Source organism: Scyliorhinus canicula, chromosome 1, assembly GCF_902713615.1.
Source record: "Scyliorhinus canicula chromosome 1, sScyCan1.1, whole genome shotgun sequence".
Classification (NCBI taxonomy): domain Eukaryota; kingdom Metazoa; phylum Chordata; class Chondrichthyes; order Carcharhiniformes; family Scyliorhinidae; genus Scyliorhinus; species Scyliorhinus canicula.
In genome coordinates, this window is record NC_052146.1 from 41,845,181 (window position 1) to 41,872,525 (window position 27,345).

The window sequence follows — 27,345 nt, forward strand, 5'->3', positions numbered from 1 at the left end:
TTCCCTGTGGTAAGCAAGTCAAACTCCGCCTGCAGACTCCGGCGCTCTTTTAACAACCCCTCCTCCTCGGATTCCGCATACCTCCTGTCCACCCTGAGTATCTCCCCCACCAACCACTCCCTCTCCATCCTATCCCTCTTCTCCCTGTGGGTCCTGACTGAAATTAGCTCCCCCCTGATAACTGCCTTCAGCACCTCCCAGACCACGCTCACTGAAACCTCCCCAGTATCGTTGGTCGCCACATAGTTTAGGATACTCCTCCTCATCCGCCCACAGACCTCTCATCCGCCAATAGTCCTACGTCCAGTCTCCACAGAGGGCGTTGGCCTCTCTCCTCCCCCAGCCCGAACTCCACCCAGTTCGGGGCATAGTCCGAAATCGCAATGGCTGAGTACTCTACCCCCTCCATTCTCGGGATTAGCGCCCTATTCACCATGAAAAAGTCAATCCGCGAATATGCCTTGTGAACATGGGAAAAGAAAGTAAACTCCTTCAAAGCATGCACATTCACTAACACGACCCGTGCCCTCTGCAGCTTGCCACTCACCATAATATATCTACCCCCTTTATCCGCCACATGCGACCCTCCTGGTCTTCGCATCCAGCTCTGAGTGGAAGACCTGCCCATCCCTTCCTCAGCCTGGTTTGAGCCGCGACCTTCTGATGCGTTTCTTGTAGCATGGCTACGTCTGCCTTTAACCCCCTTGAATCCGAAAACACACGGGCCCTCCTGACCGACCCATTCAGGCCCCTCACGTTCCACGTGATCAGCCTGGTCGGGGGGGTTAATTAGGCCTCCCTTCTCCCAGCCGACTACCCATCTCCTTTTTTCGGCTAGCCATGTGCCCACGCCTCCCGCACACTCCAACCCCCCCCCAGCTGGAGGCTCCCCGTCCCGACTCTCCCCTCTACTCCGAAAATTGCTTCCCCTCCAGTTAGCAAAGCAGCATCCCAGCCCTCTTTCCCCCCGCCCCTCCCACCCTAGTCAAGCATTCGCTTAAGCCCCCCCCACCTCGATTGCTCTCCCGCAAGTCAGCTGACTCATGTTGACCCCGGCCGCACCTGCCTCTACCTCCAATGCCCCTGTCGGCTCCCTCTATGGGTCTCCAACCCCCCCCCCCCCACCCTCAACTAAGTGAGGTAGAGAGAGTGTACCCCCCCCCCCCCCCCCCCCCCCCCCCCCAAAACATCCCGTGTGTACAGAGAAAAAAACCCACAACTCTCTCAAACAAACAAATTTCGGGTGCTACCCCAACGTTGAGCAAATAAACTGCCCTCACTGTCTGGCTCGACCCCATCACCTGTGACGCAGCTCTTCCCCAACTGCGACCCAGCCCAGAACCCCAAGGGTCCAGGGCACAGGGAGCAACAAAAACAAAAGAGACCACGGGGAGAAAATCCAACATAACACCGCCCCACCAGCATGCCCCAACAACATACTGCAGTCCATTAGTTCGAGTCCAGCTTCTCGTTCTTTATAACAGTCCACGCCTCATCCGGCGTATTGAGATAGTGGTGCTGGTCCTGATATGTAACCCACAGCCTCACCGGTTGTAACAGCCCGAACTTCACCCCTTGCTGTGGAGGACCGCTTTGGCCCGGTTGAATCCCACACGCCTCTTGGCCAGCTCTGCACCCCAGTCCTAGTAAATCCGGATCTCACAGTTCTCCCACCTGCTACTTTGCTCCTTCTTCGCCCATCGCAGGACACACTTATCGGTGAAGTGGTGGAATCTTACCACCATAGCTCTCGGCGGCTTGTTCGACCTCGGCCTCCTTGCCAGGACCCTGTGCGCCCCATCCAGCTCCAGGGGCCGCGGGAAAGCCCCCGCGTCCATCAGTGTTCCCAGCATCGTGGTCACATACGCACCAGCATCCGACCCCTCCACGCCTCCAGGGAGACCCAGAATCCGCAGATTCTGCCTCCTTGACCTGTTTTCAAGGTCCTCCAGCCTCTCCTGCTATCTTCTGTGCAGAACCTCGTGCGCCTCCACTCTAACCGCCAGGCCCAAAATCTAATTCTCGTTATCAGAGGCCTTCTGCTGCACCTCCTTGATCGCCGTCCCCTGCATCTTCTGGGTCTCCACCAATCTTTCAATAGAAGCCTTCATAGGGGCCAACATCTTCGGCGAAGTAGCTTCTGAGAAACTCCTCCTGCTCCCGTGACCACTGGGCCCACGGTGCCTGATCTCCGCCGGCCGCCATATTGTTTTCTCGTGCCCGTTCTCTTCTCTTCTCCAAAGCCGCTTTTTTGATCGCTCCACTCCTGGTCCACTCCATACAGCGCTGGGGGACCCTCACTGTTTCCTTCCCACACCGGGAATCGTCGCCCAAGTGCCACTGGAGCTCCGTAAAAGGGCCCAAAAGTCCGTTATCGGCGGGAGCTGTCGACCGTGTGACCTACCTAGGCATAGCCGCAACCAGAAGTCCTCCCTGCGATGTTATCAGCTCGTTCTGGCAAAGGCCAGAACGTCGGCATCTTTCACTCCCTGAACTCCTGGGTCTTCTGACACTCAAAAGATCGCCATCTCTGGACTCGGCACCACCTGCATACCTAGCACCTTGGACAGTGCCTTGGCAAACCCCTGCCAGAATCCACCAAGCTTCGGGCATGCCCAAAACATATGGACATGATTTGCTGGGCTTCCGTGCACACCTCGCACATCTATCTTCTACCCCGAAAAACTTGCTCATCCTCGCTGCCGTCAAGTGTGCCCGGTGAATCACCTTAAACTGTACGAGACTGAGCCTGGAACATGATGATGAGGAGGAATTAACCGTGCTTAGGGCATCCTGTAGGACTACTCTGTCCTGTATCCCCCGTGGGATAGTCAACACCTGTTTCCTCAAAGTCCCGGACTTGTAAATATCTGAAACCATGCCCCGGCGACAGCTTGACCTTGTCCTCCAGTGCCTTCAGGCTGGGAAATCTCCCGTCTATGAATAGATACAAGGGCATGTTTTAACTAACAGGAGGCACCAATACAAGAGCAAAATATTTCAGTGGTGGAGATCTGAAATATGAATGGAAAATACTGGAAATACTTAGCAGGTCTAAAATATATGTGGAGAGAATGTTTTTGTCTGATGCTCCTGATGATGACTTCTGATGTAATGTTAACTTCTACAGCATCTGTAGAAAGTGAAACAATGTTACCTGCCAGCCTTGTGGCTGTGCAGCAACCCAAATGTCCCTGCACAGCCTGAACACAAGTCAGCCTCTAAGTTACTACACATGCAAGGCCTCACTGAGCACTTTTGTTTCCAAAGAAATTAGTGAACCTTTAGCCAGATCCAGTGAATATTTCCAACGTTTTCTACTTTTTAGAACAGCAGCCACCACTTAGATGCCCCATTACAACAACATTTGACACATTGTTCAGACATGTATATTGAATACTTTAATTTCTCAAATTTTCCTAATACCATAATTCTTTAGTTTGCTTTAAATTCCTTTGCTGAAAGATTGCTTCCAGGTAGCTCCTGTTGCCCACTTACTCAGAGGCCCAGTGCACTGCTGAGGCCCATGTACCCTACTTTCCATCAGAGTATGGTCCAGCTTTACTTGCTACAATTTGCATTCTAAAGTGAGAAGAGTGGGGGAGTGAAGACTGAATGTTAAAACTATAACCTATCGTCATTTCTTTGTCATCATACTTTGTATTTATCCACACAGTTTATTCTATGAATATAATGTGCATTTTGAAAATGTACCAAATAAAGGCTTTAACAGTCGGGTAGGAGGGACCCCACTACAGGCTACAGTTAAATCCGAGCCAGGATTTGTTACTGTACAACGATTTTAATGAATGAGACCTTGTGAAAATGTAAGATCAGATACTCGCAACATTTGTAAATCAATAAAAGCTGAAGAAATTGTGCAATTATCCCTATGTCCCAAAGGCCTGGAAGAGCGGATTGAAATTACTTGATTCAATGTATGTTCTCTTTTCTGCCGCGAGGTAGTTGGATTTAATTCAATATCTATCTGAAGCCATAACATTTGAGAAACACGAATAGTGTTTGTCCTGTCATGTGAATGTCTGCAAGCTAGGATTTGAGGAACAATTCTAAAACTGAAAGGAGAAGGCATAAACTGTTCTGTACTGATCTATGAAAAGTTTGTTTGGTCCCATTCTATCTATATGAAAAGTCCTAATTATTGTTTCCAACAATGTTTTCACAGGTTTGCCTACAAAGATGAATATGAAAAATTCAAACTTTATCTGACCATCATCTTGTTACTTGGTGCAATATCTTGTATGTTTCTGCTGAATAGGTAAAGGTTTTGCCTTTTCCATCCTTTAATTGTAAGGACAATTGCAATATTACATTAAAATTAATATAAAATTATTTAAATACTGACGTTCCATGTGTTCCTGAAATTGGTTTTGAAACAGTTCAGTCTTGCTGGACATTGCCACGCAGACTGTTCTGTATAAACATAGGCCTTTTGCTTTTATATATCCAGGAACTGCTGAGGCCCATGTACCCTCTTTCCTGTAGGAGAATGGTCCTTGCTACACTTTGCATTGGAAAGTGAGATGAATGGGGGAGTGAACACCCTCTTCATTCTCTGATGGCACCAATCTTTCAGAAACAGAATACAACAAGGAAGAATCAAAGATTGATAGGACTGGCAAGTTTTTAATTTGAACCCAGTGTCTGCTTTCTGCATTGACAAAATGCACATTATATTTCCCTTTCCTGTGCCACAAAATGTACTCTTATCTCCAGCTGCAAAAGAGAATCTTAAATTGCCCAATTGAGTTTTATTTGCAGTATTCTGGCCATTTTCGGTGGGACCTCCTGGTTTAGTTACAATTGGCAACAAATGTCCAAAAGGAACCATATTATGACTGCTCAGACTTGCTCCACTCGTAACCCTTGAAACTGCCAAACAGAAGAATTACATTGCAACAGTCGGATAGATTTTAGCTAAAGCTGTTCTATTGAAGTGACATGGTTTCAACTCCGTCCACAACAACACAATATTAATTTTACATTAATTTATGTGACAATTTTGCTGATATTCTTTTTGCTTCTATGTATATAATTGAAACTTGTTACAGGGCAATTATTCTGTTCCATCGTTTTCTTTATAAATGTTTTTCCTAGATGTATAAGTAACTTGATAAAAGCAAGGGCCAATGATTATCCAGAATGGCCCTCTGGGCAGTGTCCGACAAAACCTGATTTTGTTCTGAGTCCAAATTTTACAATGCATGAATTTTGATAATTAAATAATGCAGCTGTAATTTAAACTTTCCAGGGTTGATGGTAAATTTTGACAGGGGTAGAAAATTGTCAGTGAAAGATCAGCAACAAATCATATGCACAGCACAATTTTTCCTTTATCTAATGTCCATGGGAAGGAACATTTGCCATGTTGTTTAATGGAAGTCAATTTGTAACCACGAAATTTACCAACTGTGCTTGGGTTGGAAATTATGCCCTTGCTGTTCAAATGCTTTTTAAAGTGGCATGATTTATCTGGGTGGCTTAGTATAAAATGCTTTGTTTACCGTACTGAGCTATACAGAAGTTTCTGTGCTGTGCTTGTGAATGTGATCCAGGATGCCAGTAGGCGGACTGAAATTGGTCTGTGTCCTAGCTATGGAAAGAGTAAATTGATCAGGCTGCTATTCAGACTCCATGCAGGCGTGTATGGATGTGGGATGTCATGAGATTCTGGCTTGGCAGTGCTGTGCACTGAAAACATCCATATATAAGCTTGAATGCACCCAATTAACTAGTTCATTCATGAAGAATTGCAACTTCAATGAAGTTGCCCTGGGTGAACTGCACACTGGGAAAAATATCTTTGCTGATGATTGCTTTCCAACAACCCCATCATCTTCATAAGCCAACTGTGAAACCAAGCCCTTTAGCGCCAGGCACTGGATGACACACCGGCTGAGCTTGTGGTGATTACTAGTCTAGGGTTTGTTCCTTCCTAGTAGATAGGGATGAACCAGGCCTCTGTAATGCCACATCCCTGTGGAGATGCACATGAAAAGAATTCCTTCAGAAATGGAGAGCGGAGGGCAGCATGGTGGCGCAGTGGTAGCACTGCAGTCTCACGACGCCGAGGTCGCAGGTTCGATCCCGGCTCTGGGTCACTGTCCATGTGGAGTTTTGCACATTCTCCCCGTGTTTGTGTGGGTTTCGCCCCCACAACCCAAAGATGTGTAGGTTAGGTGGATTGAACATGCTAAATTGCCCCTTAATTGGAAAAAATGAATTGGGTACTCTAAATTTATTTTAAAAAAGAAATGGAGAGCGCATTTGGACATGAGAATCGATAAATTCTGTTTTGTAGTATAATAGAATGATACAGCATAGAAAGAGGCCATATGGTGCCTTTTCTGGCCCTGTGAAAGAACTATGCCATTAGTATAAATTCCCTGCAGTTTCCCCGTATCCCTTCCGATCTTAATTTATCGTTCTGTCCTCTCCTTTATAAACAAGACTGCCATATTTGCAATCTCCAGCCTTATCGCTAAGGACGGTTGTAGCCAGAGCTCACGTAATTTCCACCCTTCCTTCCCTCAGCAACTTGGGTTGCATCCAGGCAGCATGGTGGCGCAGTGGTTAGCATTGCTTCCTACGGCGCTGAGGACCCAGGTTCGAATCCCGGCCCTGGGTCACTGTCCGTGTGGAGTTTGCAAATTCTCCCCGTGTCTGCGTGGGTTTCACCCCCACAACCGAAAGATGTGCAGGATAGGTAGATTGGCCACTCTAAATTGCTCCTTAATTGGAAAAAATAATTGGGTACACTAAATTTATTTTTTTTTAAACTTGGGTTGCATCCCACCCAAGCTTTTTTGCTTTCAACACTGCAATTTCTTTTCAGTGCATCTGCTCTATTCCTATCCGATTTTCTCTATTATCTTCTCCCTTACTGTAACATTGACAACATCCACTTCTTAAGAAGAAACACATACAATGTACTCATTTAGTAAAATATAAAAGCAAATTACTGCGGATGCTGGAATCTGAAACGAAAGGGAAAATGCTGGAAAATCTCAGCAAGTCTGGCAGCATCTGTAGGGAGAGAAAAAAGCTAACGTTTCGAGTCTGATGACTCTTTGTCAAAGCTTTAGCTTTTTTCTCTCCCTACAGATGCTGCCAGACTTGCTGAGATTTTCCAGCATTTTCCCTTTCGTACTCATTTAGTACCTCAGCCATGCCCTCAACCTCCACTAGAAGTTCTTCATTTTTGGTCCTTTTTTTGGCCCTACCCTTCTATCATTTGTAAATACATAGATTTAAAGCTTTTGATTCCCTTAAATGCTTCCCGCTGATCAATTTATATATAGCCTTTCCCCCTTTTATTTAGTTTTGGTTATTTCCTATGCTCAGCATGGTTTTCCACTGCATTATTTCCACTGGGCAGCTTGGTAGCAAAGTGGTTAGCACAGTTGCTTCACTGCTCCAGGGTTCCGGGTTCGATTCCCGACTTGGGTCACTGTCTGTGCGGAGTCTGCATGTCCTCCCTGTGTCTGTGTGGGCTCCCTCCGGGTGCTCCTGCTTCCTCCCACAGTCCAAAGATGTGCAGGTTAGGTGGATTGGCCATGCTAAATTGCCCCTTAGTGTCCAAATGGTTAGGTGGGGTTACAGGGATATGGTGGAGACGGGCTTAAGTAGGGTGCTCTTTCCGAGGGCTGGTGCAGACTCGATGGGCCAAATGGCCTCCTACTGCACTGCTAATTCTATGATTATGAACCTGACACTGCGCAACCTACACTTTTTCATTCTATACTTCCTTTCATTAAATAGTATTTGGTCTCTGCTTACTGTGGTAAACTGAGTTTTAGTAATACTCCATCTACTGTAAAGTAGAAGTATTTGCACATTTTCTGCTGTTCTGCAGTGTTATTGAATTTGATCTGCAGAACTGAAAGAAGATCATGACAGGATATTGAACAAAGAATCTGTGTTGTTTCTCTTTTGCTTTAAGGAATATTTGAGTTGGAGAACATGAGCAAGGGAGAGGTAAAATGAACTGAAAATAAAATGGCACAGGTGTCATTGAATACTGCAGTTAGAATAGAATGAAGAAAATGTTCAAATTTATAGAAAAATTCAATCTAAAATAACATTGAACAGGTATCTTTAGGTATTAGAAAAATGGCACATACACGATACAGACAGCAGGCAAAGGGTGAGTTAGACCAACAAATACCTCAGCTCAGTTTAAAGTCAAGCTTTAGCCTTGTCACACAGCAAGAGGCCCGTGAAGAAAAATGTTTGTGGACGCTTTTCAAAGATAATAAAGTAATTCACCAGACAGGTTTAATGATGCAATTGCATGTCATGTAACTTAACTGTTTAACTTGAGCGCACCTCATTGGGTCACTGGGAAAAAAAATTCAAAATAAAATCCTGCAATATGATCATTTATTTTAAAATCTGTTGCTCTGGCTAATTATCTGTTTAATACTCTTTAAAATTTATTTGTGAATTTTGTTTATGCCGTCTACTTACTAGTTGCCGTCTACTTACTAGTTAATACAATCTAGCCACTAAGCATGATAATTTTTGTGCCTTTGGTGATTTATAAATATGAAATTTAAGCTGCTCAGATGAAAATATGACAGAATTGATGTGTTGCATGTGGGCTATATCATTTTTATATCACGAGCAAATATGCCATGCACCCTTAAGAGTCACATCAAGCACCGTGGGAAGTTTTATTACGTTAAATACACTATATAAATATACGTTGTTATTTAATATTCCCTCTGTTACACAGCAACCCAAAGATCCCTCCACAGGCCATGCATAAATTTAGCAGATGTGACTACAAAAGGACTATCCACTTCTCGTTCACGCACTTTATAAAAAAAAAAGATTAGTAGTCCTCTTGTGCATAAAGCTAATCCAGTTGTGTACCATGTACAACGATGGAATTAGGGTCAGGTTGCTGGATGGAAGGTAGAAATTGATATCTACAACTACCTGTGCTGGTATGAACCATGAAATTCTCAATTTTCTTTAAATAAAAATGCACCTTTAGTTGTACAGACTTCATTATTGGTAAGGACTTCTACTATTGTGAACTCGATCTTGGTTTAGTTACTCCATTTTTATAATTTTTTAAAAATTGTCTTTGTTACCAGGGTAATTGATGAAATCTTTAATTTCTTGTTGGTCTGGTATTACTGCACATTAACAATAAGGGAGAGTGTACTCATCAGCAATGGATCAAGGTAATAGCTGTTTTTTCTCACTATCTTGAAATATTATTCTGAGTAGCTTTATATCATACAACAAATATTTGAATTTGTTTTACTAGAGGGTGGTGCAGTGGTTAACATTGCTGCCTCACGGCGGCAAGGACCCGGGTTCAATCCTGGCTCTGGGTCACTGTCCGTGTGCAGTTTGCACATTCTCCCCGTGTTTGCGTGGTTCTCACCCCCACAACCCAAAGATGTGCAGGGTAGGGGATTGGCCATACTAAATTGCCTTTAATTGGAAAAGAAAAGAATTGGGTACTCTAAATTTATTATTATTTTTAAATGTAGGACAAGCATGACAACTACAAGTTAACTCTTTTTTTCATTTAAAGTCGATAATGTTGGAGAACCGTTATTTAAGGTGACTGAAAATATGTATTTACAACCACTATCCATGGTACTGTAGTTCCTTCCCTATCCGTACTAGAAAGCTAGCTCAGCATTGTTAACTAAGGAAAAGGGATGGTTGCAGCATCTAACCTTCAGAATCTACACTAATCATGCTCTCAAAAGACTGGCCCTACCATGTCACTTTATTGATCTGACTCACCATTCCAGTTCAGGATAGAGAAGGTGCTGAGGTATCCTCCACCCACACCCAACTTTCCTGGTATCAGTCCCTTATTTAATGGTGTTAACCAGGGTGACCTTGGGTTCCAGATCGGGTAAGCATCATATCCAAAACAAAGGTCCATCCACACTGTGATACCATTGATACCCCACCCATATCCAATAATGAGATGTGGATGTAAGAAGCTGAGACATATTTGTCAGGAAATTGCACAGCTGCTTATCTTTTATTACACATGGACCTTCATGCAGACGCAACAATGTGGACAATGTTTTGCTGGAACATGTAAGGTTCTTTTGTGTCCCTGCAAAAACAACAAGCATGTTATCTGAATAATTGTTCAAAATCTTAATTCCCATCCTTGCACCTGGAAAAGGCATATCTGCCACAATTCAGCATAATTGCTGCAGAAACCATAGGAAAAAGCTGTCCAAACAGCATCAGAGAAATTTTCTTGGTTTCTGTAGTTGTTCTACTGAAACGCGTAAGACAACCTAAGAGGTTTATCCCTTTAGATGACAGCTTACAGACTTTTTTTTAGTCCCCTCTCTCGACTTGTATCCAAGGAACTGATACTTTGTTATTTTGTTTGGGAGAAGGACATGCTGCTCCATTTCTTAAAAAAAAAATCAAACCATTGGTGCGCGATCTGCTGACTGTTCACGCCGCGGGATATTCCAGTCCCACGCCGCGGGATATTCCAGTCCCACGCCGCACATTCTCCCTGTGTTTGCGTGGTTCTCACCGGTTTCACAGCGACGAGGGATACAGTCACTGGGAAATCCCGTTGACAACGACAAGTTGGTAAATCCTGCTGGCGGATTGCCCCCACCGTTGAAAACACGCAGCGGGTTGGTTGGTAAATCCCATCCAAAATCTCAATATTTAGCATCCTGTACACAGCAACGGAAGCAGCATTGAAGGCATAGAATTCCTACGGTTCAGAAGGAGGCCATTTGGCCCTTCGAATCTGCACCAACCTTTGAAAGAGCTCCCTGCTCTATTCCTGCAAACCACCCGAAGGGGCCATTTAACAAGGCCAATCCACCTAATCTGCACATATTTGCACTGTGGGAGGAAACCTGAGCATCCGGAGGAGACAAAGGAGAATGTGCAAACTCTGCACAGACAGTCACCTGAGGTCAGAATCGAACCAGGGTCCCTGGCGCTGTAAGGCATCTGTGCTAACCACTGTGCCACCTGACGACAATCCAAACCATTGTAATTTCTCCAATTTCTAAATTGGCATGTCTACCTAGTTGACCTAGTTTTTCATTGTAAACTTGTGTCTTAACATTGTAAACTCTAAGGTGTGTCTATGACCCATAACATCACAAATTCTGTGCATGAAATGCATTCATGATCAGGATCACCAGACAAGCTGGGATCACACTTTCTGACCTACCATTTTGCCTGTCTGCAAAATTTCCCCATTGGTCAACCAAATCCTCCCTGACAGCAACATAATTTTTATTTTAGCATCTGCCAATTAATGAAAGGAGACATTTCTTCCTCTTAATTTTCTGAAATGTTAATAGAACGGAAGCTTTCTTTAACCCCTATGACATAAAGCCAGTCTCTTGTGCTGAGCGCAAGAACTCATCAAACTCACCATTAGGAAACCATGGAAGAGAAAGCATTAGCACTTGATAGCTGCTAATCTGTTATAAAGGCACAGGAGATTACAGTCCACCTCATTGCTTTTGGATTGCGGGAGGGCAGGGGAGGAGGAGGAAAATAACTTTTCTAGTGTGGGTTCACCAAATAAAAGCTGAACTCCAAATAAGTCAAGGCCCAGTTTGTGCAACCATTCCTGATGGGATGAAGGGGCTGTCTCGCAAGGATATGTTGAGAATATTGGGTATATATTCATCGGAGTTTAGGAGATTGCGATTTGACCTTATTGAACATGTATGATTCTAAGGGAGCTTGACAAGTAGACGCCTGGAGAATGTTTCTTCTCCCTGGGGAAATCTCCCCAGGTTGGGTTGTTTAACACTCCAAATCGGAGCAAATCTTATTATTAAATGGTGGAGCAAGCTTGAGAGGCCTATGGCCTACTCTGTTCCCATTTCAAATGTTCTTAAAAATGCCCAAATTGAACATAAATTGACTTAATTAGTAGTGTTATTCAGAAAAGCCACACGATGACTGCTGTAGAAAGGGCTGTGCTGATATTGGAGTTGAGTCACATTATCAAGGCAAAACCATGTTATTGGACCAGACAGTGGGAATTTGTGGTACACACAGTCAGTAATATATCAAACTTTTACATAACCAAAAGAAAGTGCTGCAGCTGTTGTATTCCCTCAATACTGGTAGGGAGGTTAATTATACAGGAGGGGAATTGGGTTTTGGATGGGTGCATGCTGTGGAGTTTTGACTCTACAGTGTGGGTATTTATTTTTGACATGATCCCCTCCCATTCGTCAGCCTGATTGAACTTGGTTTCCAGTCCCACAGGGTGCAGGCCACAGCCCCGGACAGGGAGCTTGTACTGGGAGTGTGACGAATGGTAGGGGAGAAGACCGGCACTCCAGCTTCTCTTGGCCCACAGGTAATACAGTAAAGGCACTTGCTTTCTCCATGACATTGTCCTCCCCTCCCTTCATTGCCAGGCCTACTATGATATTATATATAAATAGCCAGCCCATCTCCCTGCTCTTTTGTCCCTCTTCTGTTACACCTGGAAATAGGAATGTTGGGGTTTGATATTTTAAAAGTTTTAACACCCCACATAACCCAAATCCACTCACATTTTGGGGTTCAATTGAACTCTTGAGCCTGTTGAGCCCAATAAATTCTCGGTTTGGTTTGAACTCTGAAGTGTTTTGGTGTAGAACAGTTGATAAAGGTTTAGCTGCAGTTTATCACATTGGATAGGCAGTTGATCTGTTGAGGTTTAGAGTGGGGAACCATGTTAATTTCCCTCCTTTTGTACTATCTTGTAGAAAGAAAATCTTTTTATTTTCAATTTTATTGCATTTGTTTTCTCTTTCTGTAGACCTCTTGCACTTTTTTCTCCTGTGGTGTTATCGATTTTAGCTCTAAATCTTTCTCCCATTTTCTCCATTGATCACTCTGTCTGCTCTCTTTTCATGTATCACTCAACTTTCACATGTTCCTTTTCTGGTGTCCTTGTTTTAACAAAGTCCATGGGACACAGCAATATGATTAAAACTGAGGTGAGGAGGAATTTCTTCAGCCAGAGGGTGTTGAATCTGTGGAACTCTTTGCAGAAGGCTGTGGAGGCCAAATTACTGAGTGTCTTTAAGACCGAGGGCAGAATTCACCGACCCCCTGCAGGGTGGGAGAATCACCCAGGGCCGGTGTAAATCCCACCCCCGCCGTGGCCGGAATTCTCCGCCACCCGGGAATCGGCGTGAGCGGGAATCGCGCCGCGCCGATTGGCGTGCGGCCCACGATGGACCGAAGTCCCGCCGCTGACGGGCCTCTCCCGCTGACGTGGTTTCAACCACCTCTGGTGGTGGCGGGATTGGCGGCGCGAGCGGGCCCCCGAGGTCCTGGGGAGGGCGATCGGACCCTGGGGGGTGCCCCCACGGTGGCCTGGCCCCCGATCGGGGCCCACCGATCGGCAGGCGGGCCAGTGCCGTGGGGGCACTCTTTTTCTTCCGCTGGCGCCGGTTTTGGCGCCAGTCGACGTGGCGCCAACCACTCCGGCGCGGGCCTAGCCCCTAAAGGTGCGGAGAATTCCGCACCTTTGAGGAGGCCCAACGCCGGAGTGGTTGGTGCCACTCCACTATGCCGGGACCCCCCACCCCGCCGGGTAGGGGAGAATCCCGGCCCAAGATAGATAGATTCTTGGTTAATATGGGGATCAGGGGTTATGGGGATAAGACAGGAGAATGGGGATGAGAAACTTATCAGCCATGACTAAATGACTGATAACACACAGCACAACATTGTTTTTCAGAAGAATTGGAAAAAAATGAACACAGACCTGGGCTCTCTGATTTTTAACTTGTTTGCCATCAAGGTCTGGTAACTTATTCACGTTGAATTTTTAGAACAAAGCTCTTTGCTCACAGCTAGCTCCATCATTTGTTCCCTCCAGACACGACCATTCTCATGCACTCTTGGCTGGTCTCCCAAATTCTACATTCCATAAACTTGAGGTCACCAAAACTCTGCTGTATGTATCTTGGGTGTATATTCATTTGTTTTCTGCCTACCTTGCATTTGATGATTTTCTATTTCTGATGCATTGCCTACTTGTGGGCTGGATCCCATTTTATCAAACCAAACATTGCCATTTTCCAGTCCAATGCCTTTTTGTTTTGGTCCAGCATCCTTCTGTTTGATTAATTGTAATATTTTTCTATTCTTGCATTGTACATAAGTATATTATGGTTGCTATTGCCAAATTATTCTTCTACTTTCCAATCAATTATTTGCCCCAATTTGGATGCCAATATCAAATCAACTAATGCTGCTTTTTTTGTTGCACTGGAAATATATTCCTCTGTAAAGCAATCCTGGGTTCATTCATTTTCTTTTTGAAAAGTATTTTTATTCAAATCTTTAGCATTTTAAAATTTTACAAAACAAAAGCAGTACACCCCCAAATACAATAAACCCTGCATCAACATCAAAAACACCCCCCCCCCCCCCTCATGTCACAAATTATACCATTTCCATTCTTCCTCCTTGCAACAGCAACAAACACATTTTCCGGCCCACTTGAGAATAGATACGGGCTGCAAATAATCAAAGAGAAGGATGTTGAAGTGGAATCGGCTAAATCCTTATGCTCTAAAGGAGCCCTTTGAGCAACGTTGCCACCCACTCCATTCTTTCCCTTTCCCCATTTCTCCTGAAAAAGTTGCAACCGAAAGTATTTAAGTTCCCAGTCTATTTGGACCAAGTGTCTGCAAGGTTATTATATCATGATCTCTCTTGGGTTCTACTGATAACTCTAATTTTGTTTTGAATACTTTGTGCGTTCACGTGCATGGAGTGCTTTATGGAACCGTAATTCTTTCCTGCTTTTCTCATTAAATTTTTAATATGTGGGTTTCCCCTTCTGCCTGAAATGTCTTTCCCTTTCCTATTGTCCTCAGACGAACTACTGCACTATCATACCGCCCTATCCGGCTAAAGCTTTTGTGTCTATTACAACTGTGTTTTATTAACCCTGCTATCCCTCTCAGGTCCCATTACAGATCATGTTAGTTTTAAATCCTTGCTCCTCCCCCCACCTCCATGGCAAGGTTGTTGGTGATGTTCTAATGCAGGTGAAGAATGTTCCTTCAATATAATTCTCACTTTTTCCAGAAGTTTCTACAGAGCCACAAGAATGTGAACCCTTCCCTCCTACACCAGCTTTGCAGCCATGCATTAATCTTTCTTCTCATGCTGCCCTTAACATAGAATTCATAGAATTTACAGTGCAGAAGGAGGCCATTCGGCCCATCGAGTCTGCACCGGCTCTTGGAAAGAGCACCCTACTCAAGGTCAACACCTCCACCCTATCCCCATAACCCAGTAACCCCACCCAACACGAAGTAACATGTGCAGTATGTTACACAGGATGTAATGACAAAAGCACTATCTTTTGAGGTCGTCTTGTTCAGTTGCGATGCCAACTTTTAAAATTCATTTCTGTCACTGTCAGTAGTTTAAATGGGGAGTGTGACTGAGCTGCTTTTCTTTCTTTTGCCAGAGACTTTTTTTTCCATCTGTTCCCTGACATCCTTTGCACTGGCAGCAGAGTAGCTGTGACTCCCAGTCATGAGTGTAAAGAAAGCTATTTCCCTACATTATCACTCTCCTCCTCTTGTTGTTGACCTGCCTCTCGCCTATTGAATTACTACCCCATCTACTCCTGTAGGCATGGTGGCACACTGCTGCCTCACAGCGCCAGGGGCCTAGGTTCAATTCCGACTTTGGGTGACTGTGTGGAGATTCTCCCTCTGTCTGCGACAGTTTTGCTCTGGGTGCTCTGGTTTCCTCCCACAATCCAAAGATGTGCAGTTTAGGTGGATTGACTGCTAAATTGCTGCTTAGTGTCCAAAGATATGCAGGTTAGGTGGGGTTATGGATTCACTGCATGTGTAAGCCGACTCATGCCTGTTCTCCCTCTGCTTCTGAAATTAATTTAAATTAATTAAATCACACTTCCCTGTCTCCATCAGCCCTGTGTTCTAAATTGCTTTTCCTCTCCCCCCACAATTTCTTGGGTGACCACATTTTGGAGAGTACGATCCAGAAATGAAGTGTGGCAAATTTATCTTGCTCAAAAACCTGTTTTCTAAAAGGCAGACTTTTAAAAAATAAATTTAGAGTACCCAATTCATTTTTTCCAATTAAGGGGCAATTTAGCGTGGCCAATCCACCTGCACATCTTTGGGTTGTGGGGACGAAACCCACGCAAACACGGGGAGAATGTGCAAACTCCACACAGACAGTGACCCAGAGCCGGGATCAAACCTGTGACCTCGGTGGCTTGAGGCAGCAGGGCTAATCCACTGTGTCACCGTGCTGCCCTCTAAAAGACAAATGTATGCTCGCCCACCTACGCTGGCTGCTGGTTAAGCATTGCCTCAATTTTTAAAATTCTCATTCTTGTTTTGAAATCCTTCAACACCTCAGTTCTCTCATTTCTGTGATGTCCTTCAGTCCTACAATCTTCAGATATCTATATTCCTCAGATATCTATATTCCTCTATTTCTAGCCTCTTCTAACTTCCTTCGTCCCATCAGTGGTCACTGCCCCGAGTTGGCTGAGCTCCCTAAAACTCTTTGCCTGTCTTCCTCTTTCCTCCTTTTAAATACTCCTTAAAACCTACTTCTCTGATTAAGCTACTTGTTTTTAAAAAAATTAATTTATGTGAGTGATCAGCATTTATTATCCATTGCTAATTGCCCTTGAGACGGTGGGAGTGAGCCACATGTTTGGAGTAAAGTATGTCCAGACTAGGTGGGGAGGCAGGTACTCTTCCTTAAAAGGGACATTAGTGAACCAGATGGGATTTCACTTTCATGATCACTATTACTGATGCTGGCTTTTTATTCCAGATTTATTTCAATTTTATTTTCCCCAACTGTTGAGCCAATATTTGAGCTCCCATGTCTCCCCAATTAGTCCAGGCCTCCGGATCGCCACTCCAGTAAGTTAACCAAATCCCAGCAATTGCTGTTCATCAAACACAAAGATGTATAGCAGAGATTCTTTACATTGCTAGCCCTTTTTGTTTTCTTGAATACGTGTAGATAGTGCTGGTCTGAACTCCCACTAACACCCAACTCTGGGAAGAAACCTGCTCCTTTTAATATTTGTTTCAGGGAAAGAAACTCCTGTCCAACCACACTTCAAAGCCAAACTCCTCTAGCTAAAATACTGCTGAGGCTAAGCCCACATTCCGCTAGCCTCCCTTAACTTGAGGTCAGCAATTAGTAGTTCCAGACTGTTATGGTAGCCGTGTCATTTCTTGGTTTGGTGAATGTTAATAAATGGACACTTGTGTTGACTGGTAGGAAATAATTTATGCTCTTTATCCAATGGTTGACAACATTGAACAATGGAGCAATGTAAAAGGCAGAGCTATTCAAATGTGCACTCAAATACACCAGGCACCTGCTTTAGAACATAGAACATAGAACGATACAGCGCAGTACAGGCCCTTCGGCCCTCGATGTTGCACCGACATGGAAAAAAAAACTAAAGGCCATCTAACCTACACTATGCCATTATCATCCATATGCTTATCCAATAAACTTTTAAATGCCTTCAATGTTGGCGAGTTCACTACTGTTGCAGGTAGGGCATTCCACGGCCTCACCACTCTTTGCGTAAAAAACCCACCTCTGACCTCTGTCCTATATCTATTACCCCTCAATTTAAGGCTATGTCCCCTCGTGCTAGCCACCCCCATCCGCGGGAGAAGGCTCTCGCTGTCCACCCTATCTAACCCTCTGATCATTTTGCTTTCTGTCCAAGTTCATTGGGAAAAGTCACTGGAGCAATTAACTTATTTTAGTTTGTCGTAATCGAAAGGTTATACATATCGTTGCCACTTTTTTGGGGCAAGATTAAAAAGTGGACTGCTGTTGATGCAGTGAGGATAGCAAAATGACCAGTAGGTGGCATTTTTCATTCCCCTCATACTGGTCCATACCAGACGTGGCATATTGGCAAGTTACGTAAGTTTAAAGTGATGTCGCCATAGTCCCAGATGACCATAGGCTGCTTTCCCTTTTTTAAAAATAAATTTAGAGTACCCAATTCATTTTTTCCAATTAAGGGGCAATTTAGCGTGGCCAATCCACCTAGCCTGTACACCTTTGGGTTGTGGGGGTGAAACCCACGCAAACACTGGGAGAATGTGCAAACTCCACACGGACAGTGACCCAGAGCTGGGATCGAACCTAGGACCTCGGTGCCGTGAGGCAACAGTGCTGCCCCCGCTGCTTTTCCTTTTGAGGGGAAGAGCTGACTGGTGGTGATTTAACCTGAGGATCACCACACCTCAGGTGAGGGACAAGGTTGAGCAGACGGGGCCTTCATGAATAACTTCAGCTGGTATGGGAATTAACCCCACTGTTGGCCTCGCTCTGCATCACAAACCAGCTGTGCAGCCAACTGAACTAAACCGGTACAAGTCAAGAATTAATTATTTTCTACAAGTGTGCTCGTGGCTCTGTGGTCCCTTGTAGTAATAATAATAATATTCTCTATTATTGTCACAAGTAGGCTTACATTAACACTGCAATGAAGTTACTGTGAAAATCCCCCAGTCGCCACACTTCGGCGCTTGTTCGGGTACACAGAGAGAATTCAGAATGTCCAATTCACCAACAGCACGTCTTTCGGAACTTGTGGGAGGACAATGGAACACCGGAGGAAACCTATGGGGGGAATGTGCAGACTCCGCACCGACAATAACCCAAACTGGGAACCAAACCTGGGGCCCTGGTGCTGTGAAGCAACAGTGCTGACCACTGTGCTACCGTGCTTTCCGTAAGGGACTCAGTGGTTCCCACATTGTGCGCATGTGACCCATCCCATTCTGGTCACTTCTGTTAATAGTGTAATAAATGTAAGATGCATGCTGAGTGTTGCTACTTTACTGTTTGTTAATGATGAAGGAGATAAAGCATTGTTTCCACTAGTGCTTGTGGTTAACAACACTTTTGCCAAAAGTTGCAGCAAAGTACAATGTGTCTAAGCTGTTGTCACTTGGCCATAATTTTAATCCACATGATTGTTCGTCCATCTCCTATTTTGTTTGGAATGCAGTTATCATAAATTTAGGTGAAAAGAGTTTCCATAACGAACAACAGCTATAATATCCCAATAGGCATAGTTTGTTTCTAAGATATTGTTTTAGAACTAATTGACCTTCCCTGTCATTTTTTATCACCAATATTCAAATCTCAAGATAAATTGGGAAATAACTACAAACGGAGTTATAATTACCTATAATGAAGAAATACACTTCAAACTTCCATTCTAATTTTTAATGTTCACATTTATAACATAAATTTCCCATTGCAGTTACATCCTCTCACCACTTGTGCCAATATAGTGCCTTGGTATTGGATCTCTAAACTTCAGAGAAGCTCATTCTCCAACTATTAGTGAATTGTTAGACATTTAGCTACTTTACTATACAATGAAAAACTCTAATATTCAGGCCAAATTCTATACAGACAGCTTGGTCTCCCAGCATCTCTCCCTGTTTCAACTTACTCTTCAGACTCTCTGTACAAAATCCCAGATCAACTAATCAATATTGTCCAATACAGTAGCCACTAGCCACACGTGGCTGATTACAAATCTATGTGTTAGTGCATTTTTAATTAATTGTCCATTGTGCAATCCACAATTTAAAATGTTACTAATAGTATGGCAATGTCCTAGTCTAGTATACATTTGAAAGGGAATTTTTGGCACCAAAAGTAAAATCAGATTAAACTGTCCTGTGATAATGTCTCATTTTGATAATTCCATCAGAGTTACCAGAACTAATGATTGACAATTACCACAGACCAAGACTGTCAAGGCTTTTCAGTTGCACTATACTTCCTAGATTAGTTTTGTGCTGAAAAGATGATGAATAATAACTTTTATTTATTTATTTATTTTTAAAATTCAGAGTACCCAATTATTTTTTCCAATTAAGGAGCAATTTAGCGTGGTCAATCCACCTATCCTGCACATCTTTGGGTTGTGGGGGTGAAACCCACGCAGACACGGGAAGAAATTGTAAACTCCACACGGGCAGTGACCCAGGGCCGAGATTCGAACACGGGTCCTCAGCGCCGTAGGTAGCAATGCTAACCACTGTGCCACCGTGCTGCCCACGATGATGAATAATTGACATGGGCACAGTTCTTTGTTTCATTACAATCAAAAACTGCTGAATCCCTGCCATACCCATGCTTCTACCAGTATCGGTGCAAAATCTTATTAGTCAGGCACTGAACAACTTGTTTGGTCAAGTGATCAACTGCAACCAAAGACATTGCTAGAAATGACAGGTAGACGAGTAGAGCAATGATGTTCACTTTAAATAAATGAGATGATTTAAAAGTAACACTAAATTTTGCACGCTGCTGCAATCTTGTAAATGCCACATATGACAGTCATGGTATGCCAGTGGTGGAGGGACTGGAGTGCTAATCAAGTGGGCTGCTTTGTCCTGGATGATGTCAAACTTCTCTAGTGTTGTGACTGCACTCACCCAGGCAAGGAAATGGTATTGCATAACACACTCCTGATTTGTGCCTTGCAAAAGCAGAAAGACTTTAGTATGTCAGCAGAATATCCAGCCTCTGACTTCCTCTTCTAACTTCAGTATTTATATGGCTGATGATGAGTTTCTGGTCATTGTTGACACCAGGAGATTGATGGTAGTGGATTCAGCAATGGCAGTGCTGTTGAATGGTAAGGGGAGATGTGAAGACTCTATCATGTGGGAAATGGCCATTACCTAGCACTTGTGAGGTATGTATGTTACTTGCCATTACAAGCCTACGGCTGAATGTTGCCCAGGTCTTGCTGTATGAGGGCATGTGCTGCTTCATTATCTGGGAAGTTGCAGATGATACTCAACAATGTGTGAACATCTCCAGAGGGAACATTGTTGAAGATAGTTGGGCATGCTCCTGAAAACCCCTCGGCCTCAGCTGAATGGCCTATAACAGCCACAGTCAACTTCCTTTGCTACGTATGACTTCAGCCAGTTTTCCTCCTGATTCCCATTGGTTTCAATTTGCTAGAGCCTTTTGATGACACACCTGATCAGATGATGTTTGATTTCAAGGACAGTCACTCTTTTTCCTTCATACCTCTTGAATTCAGCTCTTTTTCAGTATTTGAACTAAGGCTGTAATGAGGCCAGGACCCAAGTGGTCCTGTCAGAACCCAAACTGGCATCAGTTAGCAGGTTATTGGTGAGTAAGGTCCGCTTGATAGCACTGTCAATTACCTCTTCCATTACTTCTTTGATAATTGCTGTAGACTGGGTGGTAATTGGCCAGATTGGATTTATCCTGTTTTCAGTGGACAGGACAAAACTGGACAATTTTCTGCTTTAGTTCGTAAATGCTAGTGCTGTAACAGTACTGAACCAGCTTGGCTAGAGGTGTGGCTAGTTCAGGAGCACAAGTTTTCAGTGCTGTAGCCATTATGTTGTCGGCCCATAGATTTTGCTGTATTAGGTGTGCTAAAGCTGTTGAATTGGCTTTAGGCTGATGCTTGTGGTCAAGGGAATCTCCGAGGAGGCCAAGATGGATCATCCACTCTATCTACCCTTTCAGCTGAAAATAGTTGCAAATGTGACAGCTTTTTCTTTCACCCACCTGCTGTGTTTTTGAGTCCATCATTGAGGATGGACTTGCTCTTCCAATTAGTTTAATTGTCCACCACCAGGCACTACTGAATGTGGCAGTGTGCAGAACTTTGATCCGATTAATTGGTTGTTGGACCATATAAGCTCTATCCAAAACATGTTGCATGCACTATTTATTATGCATATGGTCTTGTGTAGCAACATCTTTAGGTTTGATCCCGGCTCTGGGTCACTGTCCGTGTGGAGTTTGCACATTCTCCCCGTGTTTGCGTGGGTTTCGCCCCCACAACCCAAAAATGTGCAGGTAGGTGGATTGGCCACGCTAAATTGCCCCTTAATTGGAAAAAATGAATTGGGTGCTCTTAAATTTATTTTAAAAATAAATGCCCAGTTTTCAGCTACGTAATCTATTCTGAATCTACCACGTTTTGCACATTGGGAGTGCAACACAACACAATGGTGAGTATTCTCAGTATGAAGGCGAAATTATTTCTTCACGAGGATAATGCAGTCGTCACTCTTACCAATACTGTCATGGACAGTCCCATCTGTGACAGAGATCGATGAGGACGCGATCAAGCAGATTTTTTTTCCCTCTGTTAATTCTCTTACTGGCTTCTGCAGGCCCAGTCTGATCTTCAGTGCTTGATTGATAATGGTGAGACCAAGTGTACTGCCAAAATTCCACCAGCACATCTCCTGTCCCACCAGGGACGACAACACTCTTGACCACTGCTACTCAAAAATCAAGGGCGCCTACCGTTCCATCCCCCGACCGCACTTTTGGAAATCAGACCGTAAGACGGTGCTCCTTCTCCCGGCATACAAGCAGAAACTCGAGCTGAAGAATCCAGCTAAGAAGGTCGTGCAGTTCTAGTCCGAGGAAACTGAAGAGCTCCTACGTGACTGTTTAGAGACAGTGGACTGGTCCATATTTAAGAACTCAGCGACCAACTTAAATGACTATGCCACCAACCATCATCACAGACTTCATCAGCAAATGTGTGGACGCCTGCTTGCTTGCCAAAGTAAGCAGTACATACATTCCCCAACTGGAAGCCATGGCTCAATCGCGAGACTGAGTCCTTACTGAAGGACTGGTCTGAGGCGTTCAAGTCAGGCGACCCTGACCGACATAAGAAATCCAGATACGACCTCCGCAAAGCCATCCGAGATGCCAAGAGAGAATATCAGATCAAGCTAGAGTCACAGACTAGAGTTGCAGACTCTCAGCGATTGTGGCAAGGCCTAGACAACATAACGGGCTACAAAGCGAAGCTGAGCAGTATCTCCAGCAGCAGCGCACCCCTCCCCGATGAACTCTATGCATTCTATGCTCGGTTGTGTACCTTGTGTTGCCCTATTATGTATTTTCTTTTATTCCCTTTTCTTCTTTGTACTTAATGATCTGTTGAGCTGCTCGCAGAAAAATACTTTTCACTGTACCTTGGTACATGTGACAATAAACAAATCCAAAGCCACTCTTGGTGATGGATGTTGAAGTCTCCCACCCAAACGACACTCTGTCATTGCTAGCCTTAATGGTTCTTCCAGGTGGTGTTTAATGAGGAGTACTAATTGGTCAGTTAAAAGAGGATGATCAGTGGTAATAGCAGGACAAAGACTCACTGGCTTATTTTTGACCTGATGCCAAAAGACTGGATGGAGACTGGAGACAATGTTGAGATCTCACAGAGCCACTCCTTCTTGACTGTATGCACTCTACTGCCTCATCATCTTGTGGGTCTGCCCTGCTGTTGAGATTGTACATACCCAGGGACAACGATGGAGGACTCTGCGATGTTGATTGTAAGGGTTGATATTGTGACCATGACTATCAGGCTGATGCTTGAATTGTCCAGAGCAGCTGTCCCAACTTTGATCCAAGTCCACAGATACTGGTGTGGAGGACTTTGCAGGGTCAACTGGCCTAGATGTGCTTTGCCATGTCCAGTGTGTGCGTCAATGCTGAATGGCCTGGCTGGTTTTATTATCCCTAGAATGTGTTTGCAGTGTCTAGATACCACTGAATAGCTTGCGAAACCCTGGAGATACACATAGGACAGATGGAGTAAAGACCACAAATTTCCTTCCCTAAAATAAATTTGTAAACCAGATGGATTTTTACAGCAATCCAACAATTTTGTGCTCACTATTACTGATATTAACTTTTTATTCCAGATTTATTTAATTAATTGATTTTAAATTCCCAGCTGTCCAGTGGGATTTGAATTTCTGTCGCTGTTTCATTAGTCCAGACCTCCAAATTCAGTAATGTAACCATCATACTACTGTAGCTAATGTAGAATAGATCAGCATCTCATGATTATAGTGATTTTCTAACTTTAATGAATTCAGAATGGCCTAGGAGAAACAAATCTTCTCTTTGCAGTACAATTTGTAATTTTTTTACAAATCCTGTATTGGGTATGCTCAATGAATTTAAATGAAATGTAATCATAGCTTTCTTTTCAATGTTAAAGCTTTTGTCTTGCAGTGCCAGAGAACGTTTGTCTACTTTGATGCTTGTTGTACTTTGAAAAGTGGATTGAACATACCACAGTACAAATGACCTTAATAAGCTGTTAATTTGATTTCAAACTTTTTTTTTCACCTTGTTTCTCCTTATTTGATAGAATCAAGGGCTGGTGGGTGTCTCATCATTATGTGTCCACGTTTCTCTCGGGGGTTATGTTAACATGGTAAGCTTTTTTTCATGTAACATTGGGCAAAAGATGCACTTTGGAAAATTCTAATTTAGTTTGGCAAACTTGTGAATCAAAATAGTCACTGATGTAGTAAAATTTACAATAAAGTCAATTTATGGATTTCCTCCCCTCCCCTCCCCAGTGGTTTGGTAGGTAAATGCTACTCTTGTTATAATACTTGCTGTTACAATTGGAAAAGGCTCCTGGTTCAATCATCAGTCTGTGCTGAATTGACTAGTTTCAGCAAGCAAAGTAGCAGGACAGCACATAGCACAGTGGTTAGTACAGTTGCTTCACAACTCCAGGGTCCCAGGTTCAATTCCCGGCTTGGGTCACTGTCTGTGCAGAGTCTGCACGTTCTCCCAGTGTCTGAATGGGTTTCCTCCGGGTGCTCCAGTTTCCTCCCACAGTCCAAAGATGTGCAGGTTAGGTGGATTGGTCATACTAAATTGCCCTAAGTGTGCAAAATTGCCCTTCGTGTTGGCTGGGGTTATTGGGTTATGGGGATAGGGTGGAGGTGTGGGTTTGGGTAGGGTGCTCTTTTCAAGACTCGATGGGCCGAATGGCCTCCTTCTGCATTGTAAATTCTATGAAATGTTTATGTTCTGATCCTAAAATTAGAGTTAAACTATTCACCGAGGTGATTTCAGAAAGTGTTTCCTCACACAAATGGTGATAGAAATCTGGAACCCCCCCCCCCCCCTCACATAAATGGTGATAGAAAACTGGAACCCCCCCCCCTCAAAAATCTGTTGAGGTGAAGGCAATTTGAAAATTTCAGAACTCAGATTAATTTTTCTTGCAGAGGGTAATGGGGGATAAGGAGACAAGTTGGGATAATGGAGTTGAGATACTGATCAGCCATGATCTAATTGAGTGGCAGAACAGTCTTGTGAGTCAGAATGGCCTGATCCTCTTTAATGTTAGATCTGTTGACTTCACAGTTGAGTGACTCGTCAATGTTAACACACAAAATGGTTGCTTTATTTGAGGTAATGAAGAGTAAATCCTACTCAAGCCGTCATAGCTCAGTGAGAATGTCAAAATCTTCAGGCAAGTGAGGGTGGTGTAATTGGTTATTGAAAAATAAATACAAAAGTGGATATATGGTGAAGGCAGAATTAGGCACTGTGGTTAGCACTGCTTCCTCACGGCATTGGGGACCCGGGTTCAATTCTGTCCTTGGGTGACTGTGTGGAGTTTGTACATTATCCCCGTGTCTGCGTGGATTTCCTTCGGGTGCTCTGGTTTCCTCCCACAACACAAGATGTGTGAGTTTGGTGGTTTGGCCATGCTAACTTGCCCCTTCATATCCAGGGATGTGCAGGTTAGTTTATGGAGTTATGGGAATAGGGCAGGGTGGACCAGCTAGTGGGTATGGGCCGGTGCTCATTCAAAAGGTTGGTGCAGACTTGATGGGCCAATTGGCCTCCTCTACACTGTAGAGATTGTATGATTAGCTTGTTTTGAAGCACTGTATTTTTCTCACCTAAGCTTTACATTCTGTTTTTAAGATTGTTTAAATGTTGATGTGAATTAACAGTTCACATTAATGATCTGAAAATATATATACGTACTTCTGAACCTTTATTTTCTGTTAATTTTCATCTCTTTATTCTTAAGGCCTAATGGATTAATGTATCAGATGTTTCGCAGCCAATTTCTAGCATTTTCCATTTATCAAAGTAAGTCTTTTATTTTCTCTGACTCCTTTAAATTTTTATGAGGTGCATCTTTTTAAGGTGCAATTACTTGTTGGCGTCAAAACGTAACCTTTGATTATCACCTTGGGTCTCACTCCCACAACCAGAAAAGATGCGCAGGATAGGTCAATTGACCACACTAAATTGTCCCTTACCCAATTATTTTTTTTCTGATTATGCTAAATTTTAAAAATAAAATAATTGATTGTCACCTTGAAGCATGAATATTGTGAATTGAATTTTCACCCACTCAGGCAGGCTGCAGTTATATGCTCACTTCTCCAATGTCATTTATTCTGCATAAAGTTAGTCAAACCTTGATTCCCTTGGTAATTGCATAGATTAGTTAGAAAGAGACTGGCCTAAGTGGGTCTGCAGTTACATTACTCAGCTCTTTATTTGGTGCTTCTATTTTGCTTTTGGAAAAGCTGTACTTTTGAAATGAATAATTCCATCCTTTACTTTTTTGTGTTTTTAAATTTCCTTTGAGGACCTAGATATGGTAAATTCTCTGGGCTGTGGATTTAGCATGATGTGTGTCAACAAGTGGTTTGTTAGTCTTGCTCCACCTGAAATATTTTCACTCAAAATCCAACATTTACCCTTTCAACTGGGGCGGCACTGCTGCCTCAACGCGCTGAGGACCCGGGTACGATCCTGGCCCCGGGTCATTGTCCATGTGGAGTTTACACATTCTCCCCATGTCTGCGTGGGTCTCACCCCCAACCCAAAGATGTGCAGGGTAGGTAGATTGGCCACGCTAAATTGCCCCTTTATTGGAAAAAAAATGAATAGGTACTTAAATTTTTTTTTTAAAAATCTACCCTTTCAACTCTGCAGGCAAAGTTAAATAACACCTTTCTGATTCCCCTTTCCACGCATCCAATGCACAATGTCTTTCTATTCATCTCTATTTCATTGTTTAGTTTTAGCACAGTGGATAGCACTGTTGCTTCACAGCACCAGGGACCCAGGTTCGCTTCCCGGCTTGGATCACTGTGCGGAGTCTGCACATTCTCCCTATGTCTGTGTGGGTTTCTTCCCAATGCTCCTGTTTCCTCCGACAAGTCCCAAAAGACATGCTTGTTAGATGAATTGGACATTCTGAATTCTCCCTCAGTGTACCCAAACAGCCACTGGAATGTGGCGACTAGGGATTTTCACAGTAACTTAACTGTAGTGTTAATGCATTCCAGTATGTGTGAATTTGAAAAATGAAATGTTATATATGGACTAAACCATGTATATTAATACGAATGGTTAAAATGTTCAAACACTTGAGACAGATTTTAGAATTTATCTTGG

The 27,345-nt window shown here is 43.6% G+C and overlaps 1 protein-coding gene across 3 annotated transcripts in view; it reads left to right on the top strand.

Annotated features, from left to right (window-relative positions):
• The window catches only part of tmem120b (transmembrane protein 120B), a 102,559-nt gene that overhangs the window by 59,572 nt on the left and 15,642 nt on the right, over window positions 1–27,345 (top strand). For 2 of the 3 annotated variants that reach the window (XM_038789494.1, XM_038789503.1), the window contains 4 exons: window positions 4,187–4,279; window positions 9,126–9,215; window positions 24,266–24,331; window positions 25,961–26,022. In XM_038789494.1, coding sequence (XP_038645422.1) covers window positions 4,187–4,279; window positions 9,126–9,215; window positions 24,266–24,331; window positions 25,961–26,022 — 311 coding nt within the window. The remainder of the gene's footprint in view (window positions 1–4,186; window positions 4,280–9,125; window positions 9,216–24,265; window positions 24,332–25,960; window positions 26,023–27,345) is intronic. The other variant, XM_038789512.1, reaches the window with a different exon arrangement.